This window comes from Momordica charantia, assembly GCF_013281855.1.
Source record: "Momordica charantia cultivar OHB3-1 chromosome 9 unlocalized genomic scaffold, Mcharantia_2.0 BLBB01000009.1, whole genome shotgun sequence".
Taxonomy (NCBI): Eukaryota; Viridiplantae; Streptophyta; class Magnoliopsida; order Cucurbitales; family Cucurbitaceae; genus Momordica; species Momordica charantia.
Genome location: NW_028275167.1, coordinates 29,529,284 through 29,537,133, shown reverse-complemented (window position 1 = coordinate 29,537,133; position 7,850 = coordinate 29,529,284). Strand labels below are relative to the sequence as shown.

General features: G+C 36.4%; 3 protein-coding genes across 3 annotated transcripts; 2 read left to right on the top strand and 1 right to left on the bottom strand.

Moving 5' to 3' along the window:
* Nucleotides 1–1,399: 1,399 nt before the first annotated feature.
* On the top strand, nucleotides 1,400–3,072 carry LOC111017596 (chaperonin 60 subunit beta). Its single transcript, XM_088117948.1, has one exon. The coding sequence runs from the start codon at nucleotides 1,650–1,652 to the stop codon at nucleotides 1,791–1,793; it is 144 nt and encodes a 47-aa protein (XP_087974074.1). The 5' UTR covers nucleotides 1,400–1,649; the 3' UTR covers nucleotides 1,794–3,072.
* LOC111017595 (Acyl-CoA N-acyltransferases (NAT) superfamily protein) lies at nucleotides 2,100–2,710 on the bottom strand. The gene has a single exon (XM_022293412.2). It carries the CDS (start codon nucleotides 2,708–2,710, stop codon nucleotides 2,129–2,131), a length of 582 nt encoding a protein of 193 aa, XP_022149104.1. The 3' UTR covers nucleotides 2,100–2,128.
* Nucleotides 3,073–3,759: 687 nt separating the features above from the next.
* On the top strand, nucleotides 3,760–7,697 carry LOC111017531 (Peroxidase superfamily protein). The gene is made up of 4 exons (XM_022293314.2): nucleotides 3,760–4,543; nucleotides 5,054–5,245; nucleotides 5,997–6,162; nucleotides 7,178–7,697. The coding sequence occupies exons 1-4, from the start codon at nucleotides 4,298–4,300 to the stop codon at nucleotides 7,606–7,608; spliced, it is 1,035 nt and encodes a 344-aa protein (XP_022149006.1). The 5' UTR covers nucleotides 3,760–4,297; the 3' UTR covers nucleotides 7,609–7,697.
* The last annotated feature ends 153 nt before the right edge of the window (nucleotides 7,698–7,850 follow it).

Below are 7,850 nucleotides of genomic sequence, written 5' to 3'. Positions count from 1 at the left end.
AAAGATTTCCAACAGAAATTTCTATTTTCTAAAAATTGCTGAGTTGGGCTCATAGTGGACCGTAACCCCATGTTCGCTGCATAGGCCCATGAAAGCGCTGAAAAGTTGTAATGATAGCAATTTCTTAAGAATATTTACAATATAACCAATTAATTAATTAAATTATGTAGTATAATTGAACGAGATGAGATTAGTTCAGCAGTAATTGATATATGTCTCAGATCAAGAAATCATGAATTCGAATCTCCCATTCACTTATTGTATTAAAAAAGAACTCATCAATTGCTCAATAAAAAGAAAAAAAAAAAACATCATCAAGACGTTAAGCTCCCTCCACCCGTGCATACTTGGAAATTAGATGCGGATGCATCTTGGTTGGAAAATTTACAGCGAGGTGGCTTTGGATGGATGCTACGAAACTGGAGTGGTGAAATTGTTATTGTTGGATGTACTTGTGTTCGGGAGAAGAGGAGCATCAAATTCTATGAAGCTATTGTTATTCAGATTTGGGTATCATGACGCTCGAAATTGATGAGAATAGAGTTTGCGACTCTGGTTCTTTCAATGAAGTGCACTTTATTATTTTTTTGTTTAATATTATTATTAAAGTAAACTATAAAATGTTAAAGGAAGAAAAGTAAAAAAATTAAGGTCATCATTTTTACTATAACTTTCAATTTCATCGACCTTAAATTTAGATAAGTTTGACAAATTTTACCTTAAACTTAAATTAAGTATTACAATTTTTATTTTTCGAAAAGCTACGTTTGAAGAACCATAAAAGAAAAAACACATATTTTCATGTGTGTGGTTAGTAAATTATAAAATATATATCTTGTATGAAATGAATGAGACTTTTTTTATCTAGAGTTATTTTATTTGTAATTTATGAGTTATGAGAAAATTATTCAATATCAATCTTGTATTCGATGACTTAACTATGCGACAAATTTGATTTTGATTGAAATTAACAAGTTTGGATAGATTTCCCTCTTGATACTTATTAAAATTAGTAAAAATTGAATAAAAGGTAAAAATTATATATTTGTCTAAACCTAAGGTTGAATTTTATGAAATTGATAACTTTGGTTGTGAACTCTCAGACAAAAATGAATCGTATTCTCTAAAATTGTATGATCAAAATTTAGATCTAATAACCATTTTGCAGTATTCCGTGTATTTATTAAAATGTAAACCGCATCTTAAAAATAAAAATAGTTAGTTTTTAAAAGCTTATTTTTATTCCTAAAACTTAAAGAGTTTTTCTTTTGTTTTTAAGAAAAAGTAAAAACATATTAAATAAATTATGCATAACTTTATGGTTAGTAGAGAACGTCGTATTTTTACCACATTTGAAGTAGATTAATTAGAGATAAATTATGAGTCGGATGAAATTACAAAATAAAAAATGAAAGAGTTATGGAAGGCGAAAATATAATACAATTACGAAAAAACCGTATCCATGGAGCTGAAATACACCGAAGGCCCAGATATACGGTAACGGTAACACGTAACACTAAGCAGAGGGAAAAGGGAGAAAGTCGACACGTAGTTTCGGTGGTTTCTTTCCATCGTCAAGGCGTGCCGTGATTTCGCTATGGAATTTCTACTCATATGCACGGAGGAAGAATAGGAAGCTGAAGAAGAGGATGGTGCTCGGTTTCAGCATTCAAGCCGTATTGGATTTGGTCGTCGCCGGGATTTCTCTCGTCATCGGTTTGGGAATTTTCGCCCTTATTGCTTCCATTCTTTGCTCTGCCGCTTTCCTGCAGAGTGCCAAGGATGTCTCCTAATCCGCTGTCCGATCGGAGGTACACTCTTCTGATCTTCTCAATTTTCATCTTAAGCTCGAATCGTAACCGTGTCCGATTTGGTTCATCGTCTGTTTGATCTGAATCTTGGACCCTAGCTTTAATTCGACCTGTACTTTAGCCTGTCTGTTGTTTAATTAGTAAAAAAAATGGAAAGTTAGACTCGATTGCTTGTTTGCTGTTCTTCCTCTTTCGAATTTCACCGTATTTTTCCCGGGAAGATCAATTTCTTCGGTGATTAAAGCCTGCTAGATGAGAAGGACGGGAATAGCAAGAAAAAGGTCGGACTCAACGCAATTGATTTGTGTAATCTGTATTTAATTTTTCTTTTTCTTTCTCGAATACACCATTCCACGGATTCCATCCGGATCCGCGACGAAACCTAAAGGCCTGTAGAACCCTAGCACGCGAGGCTCCGAATACAATGCGATATTGGAAATTCCTCTGCGCAGCAGGTCCTCGATTATCCTCTCCATCACTGCCTTCCCGAGACCAAGCCCTTGGAAGGAAGGGTCCACCACCACATCCCATATAATCGCGTTGAACACGCCGTCGCCTGTAGCTCTAGCGAACGCCACCGGCCGCTGCGTTTTACTGTATTGGATCCACAGCAACGCGTCCGTGTTCTCCAATGCCGTCCTGATCTTATCCGGATCGCGTTTGGGGAATCCGACGGCCGCGAAGACCGAGTTCAGGTGGTCGAGGTTGAGGTCGGAGACGGTGCGGTGAAGGACGAATCCTCGGGACTCGAGGTCCTTGTCGGAGACGCTGTAGCTAGCATTGGCCGGCGACGATTGAGCGGAGACGGAAACGACGACATTCCGGGGATGGGCGGAGATGGTACTATTGAGGCGAACGGAGCAGGAGAAAGGGACGGAGCTGATTCCAGGCAGTAGCATTGCTTGAGGAAGAAGAAGAAGGAGCAATAGGGTTCGTGAAGGAAGGTTACCTGAAAGTTTTGGTTCATGTAAGCGACGCCATGGAAGTGAGTTTAGCCTTTAGAAATGCTTGGAACTTGTGGTGGTAATGGAGGCTTCGTATGTAAGATCCACAGCAGTCGTTTGGAATGGGAAGGCTTTTTTGCTTTCGATGGATAAGTGGGCCTCCTGTTTCGGACGTAGAAGCCAGAATCACTGTAAATTCTCAATCTGCATAATTTAGATGTTTAAATTGATTTTGTTTGAATTTAAAACCTTATGTCTTAACCGCTAAACTATGTTTATATTGGTGTATATTTAACGTATTTAGTTTAATTGTGCTATTAGTTTTTGATAATATGTGTATTAGGAGACCTATTTTACCATTAGGATCTTTAAAATGTTTATGAAACATAGTAATTTTCTTCACAAAAGAAAAGTAGATTGCAAACAGTTAACTCTGAGTAAGATCTTATATTCTCTTCAATTAGAGAATTGAATCTCTACCCCACAAATTATCCATGGTTTCTAAACTTTACCCTTTTAATTTGAAGTAATAATGGGTAAAAAGTGTTCAACTGATTAACGTATATACCTCTTGATCAGAGGTTTGAATTTTCACTCAAATATGTTGTTGAAATTAAAATAAAGAAAAAAAGTAACATTAACGGTAAATGGTTCAATCAAATTATTGCGAAGTACCTCGAAATCTTTGAAGCCGACAATTTATTTCATCAGTTTCTGCCAAATATTAAGTTGAGCAGAATAGGTTACAGGCAATGTCGGGTTGTTTGGCTTGGAAGGTCTTGTTGAGTTGTGAACTCTACACTCATACGCTTGCATCACCTTCAAGTAATTGAATTATCTCACTCAATCTATCCGAGTCTAGCACATGTTCCAGAAAAAAATATATATATATAAAAACTGATTTAGCCGAAAATTTGCACCTATTCTAAAGGCAATTAAGATTTAAGAGTGGAAATTTTGAACTTTTGATGAATTTTCTTACATCAATTGGTTTCTTCTATAATTGAGCCTGCAACTTAAAGATCGATGCAAGGAATAACCCATGATTCAAGGGGGGGAATGACCATTTATTATAGTTTTGCTTTGCAGTATGCAAGCCAATATGTCAGCTTCAACGAATCAATCAACCCACCCACAGCCATACCATGAAGACACAGAGAAAAAGACAGACGAAAGCCAAAGTTGGTTAATGTTTTTAAGGATTGATTTCTTTGATTATTACCACCAATGTCGTTTGGTGACTTGCTCTAATTTTTTTTAATCCTTATACAGCCAATGGGGTTAACTTTTCTCTCTGTGTTCTTTTTTGGGTTTCGTTTGGGAAGACCCAACAACCAGACCAATATTAGTAGTTGCATCCTCTTTTGACCCCAAGACATGTCCATTCAAAACACTCAAACGCAGCCATGCAAGAAAGCTGCTAAAAGTGCTACCTTTAAGCTTTAACAACATTACCAATCTCAAATCCTTCCTGTATAAAAGTTTGATGGGCATTGCCAATTGCCATCTCTCCTCCCACTCAAGAAAAAGTTGTGCAAAAAGATGGCAATCTCAAATCTCTCTCACAGTCACAGCTTGGTTCATGGACTGATGATGCTTTGTATTTTTTTCGTTCTATGCCACTGCTTGGTTGCGACAGGTGACCCCCCATTGACGTTGGATTACTATGCCAAAACTTGTCCCAATGTGTTGCAGGTTGTGAGGAAAGAGATAGAATGTGCAGTGCTTTCTGACCCACGTAATGCTGCTTTTCTTGTCCGCTTGCACTTCCACGACTGCTTCGTCCAGGTTCATCTCCACATCCAATTCACCTTCTTTGTCATACAAAAATATCTTATTTCTCCGTCGCTTAAATTAGTTACCGAGTTCAATTTTGTATCTAATAAATCTATGAAGTTTTAACTTTGTATCTATAATCTTTGATCTATTCGATGTTTCTGACTCAAAATTGAAAGTAGAAATATGTTAGACACAAAATTGGATGTTTAATAACTTATTAGACATAGTCTAAATTTATAAGTTAAAGGCTTTTCCATATCAGAGTTTGTAACTTGAAATTTATGGCCCCAGTCCTGGTTAACTTTTTGAATGACCCAAGCCTGCTTTTGACTGGTCATGATTTAGACATTTGTAGTTCAGTTTCTCTGTCTTTTAACGTTTTGCCATTGTTCAGGCGTTCAAGTTTTATTCCTGATTTCTGATGCACTTGGGAATTCTGAACTACTTTGTGTGGATTGAGTTTTGTTTCTTTATAATTGAAGTTGTGCAAATCAAAATAATTGTTAGTGTTTGGAATAGGGATGCGATGGGTCGGTTCTACTGGACGACACAATAACATTACAGGGAGAGAAAGAAGCTCCCACCAACAAACACTCCCTCCAAGGCTTCACAATCATTGACAGGATAAAGAATTACCTTGAATCAGAATGTCCTCGGATTGTTTCTTGTGCAGATATACTCACTATTGCAGCTAGGGATGCAGTGATTCTGGTAAATATTAACTCCAAATCTAAGCCAAATTTTAGAAACTAAAATAAAGATTCGAGCACGAGGAAGAAACTTATAATATCGTACTCATGGTTATTTTGGCCAATTTATCTTCCAATATGCTAGTTTCAACAATTCTCTTTCTTTACATTTCTTCTTAGCTGCTTGGCCTGCAGTAGGTATCTGGTTCACGTTCACCGCGCATTATGACTTTCAACTTAAATGGTTTCAATTTCAACCAATCTGTAGTTGATAGTCAAGGTTGTGTAATTAATACTTGGGCTGATATTATTAACCGTGCTAATCTTGGTATGAAAGTTATGCATGAACGTAGTGCTCACAACTTCCCTCTAGACCTAGTTGTTGTTGAAGTTCCATCTATCAATGGATATGACTTCAGCTTTAGTGTGTGGGAGGATTTGGTCATGGAGATGGGGAAATAATCCTCTTGTTTTTTGTTTTTGAAATTTGGCGAAGAATTCAAATGTTTCTTTACTAACTTAGTAAAGAAATGACGGAGAAGAAAATTGAAAACAAAATAGTTATTAGCTAGAGCCAAAATTTTTGTGTGTTAATTCACTAAAACCATAAGCAGATTTACTTTGATTTCGAAACAGGCTATTGGTAATTTCATCTACATCTAAATGATGAATCGTTGAGCAGAAACATATCATTGTTCTTAGAAGTTAGATTTTGGATATGAAATCATTCGTGAGTTTCAAAATATTCAACGATGGAATTGATTGTTTTGAAGGTGGGCGGACCTTATTGGGATGTTCCTCTGGGAAGAAAGGATTCCACAACTGCGAGTTATGAACTTGCAGAAACAAATCTTCCCACCGCCAATGAGGGGCTTCTCAGCATCATCTCCAAATTTCTTTATCAGGGTTTCTCTGTCACTGACATGGTAGCGCTATCAGGTATTATAGATCTCTAAATTTGATTAATTTTATATCTAGTAGATCCAGGGCATTCACGCCACCAACTTTAACGTTTACGTGGCATGCTGACTAGCTAGTGACTATATTATATGAAGATTACGTGACGGGAGTTCAAGTGTTTAATAGTGTGAGTGATAAATTAATAAAATTATCGATAAATATCTATTAGACACAAAATTAAAAGTTTAGAGGTTAATTAGATAAATTTCGGGATCTATTAATTTTTTTTTTCAAAATATAGAGACTAAAACACAAACTAGAATGTCTTTCACTAGCCAAGTTATAAAAGCTATAAAAAAAAATGATTTTAGAAACATGCTTTTATCTTGAAAACGAACAAGTAATCAAAACTATTATCTAATGGGACCTGCCACGAGTTATTTATATAACTTAAGATGTATATATTCCGCTAATTCAGCAACTTTTTGTATTAAAAATAGACCCAATTTAAATGGAGAGAAAACAAAAGATTCTCCACAGTCTGCCATGTACTATTCCGACGGCAACAATTTAAATTTTTTTACTCTATGTCAGAGGCTACCTTAATGGAAGTCATGATATTTTCTACCGTAGATGAAATTAAAATATTTAGCAATCATAAGATTTAAAATCCCTAAAAATATAACATGACTGTCAGATGTTATTAGCACACTTCTTGAAAGTCCTACCTTGACATAATATTATTTGCTATGGACAACCGATATCTTCCTATTTCAACAATGATAATGATATCGTCTACCTTGCTCCTGTGGGGCAGCTCGGTTGGTATGGATTTGTAGTCTCTTGGCCATACTGGTTTAGAGGTTTTGTGAACTTAATACAAAAAATGTTTAATATCTCTTGAATCTGGGCCTTGGGATAGTCGCATATGCGCCTGAGTATAGGGGAGGAAATGATACCGTCAACCTTGGGCTACTTTTGGTGATTTATGAATGTTGGACTTTGGTTGCACTCTCAACAATTATTAAGGTGATTTATGACTTCGTCTTTGTAGGAGCGCACACCATTGGAATGGCGAGGTGTGAGAATTTCAGGGCAAGGATTTATGGGGATTTTGCAGCAACTTCTAATGCTTACAATCCAATTTCCAAGCCATATCTTGAGAAGTTGAGGTCTGTTTGCCCCCCAGTTGGGAAAGCTGCAGATAATAACATAACAGCAATGGACAACGTGACACCAGAGCTCTTTGACAACTCCTATTTCCACATCTTGATGAGAGGAGAAGGGATTTTGAATTCAGACCAGGAATTGTATTCCAGCCTTCTGGGAATTGAAACCAGGAATCTGGTGAAGAAATATGCTGCAGACCCACTTGCTTTCTTCCAGCAATTCTCTGATTCCATGGTGAAGTTGGGAAATATCACCAATTCTGATAGCTTTTTCACTGGGGAAGTCAGGAAAAACTGCAGGTTTATCAACACCTAGAACAAGGGAAAAATCATTGTCGTGTTTCTAATTTCTATAAAGGAATAATAATTCTAAACTACACTTTTATAAAATGATCATTTTGCAAATTGTTTGTGTGGGTGCGACCATTGTTAACGCATAGGAGTTTTATCTACAGTGCAGGCAAATCACAAGGTATATGATTTTTTTAATTTGTTTCTTGTTATGTTTTGTATTCTTGGATTTGAATGGAGAAACTTTGTCAGAGTTTGGAATGTCAA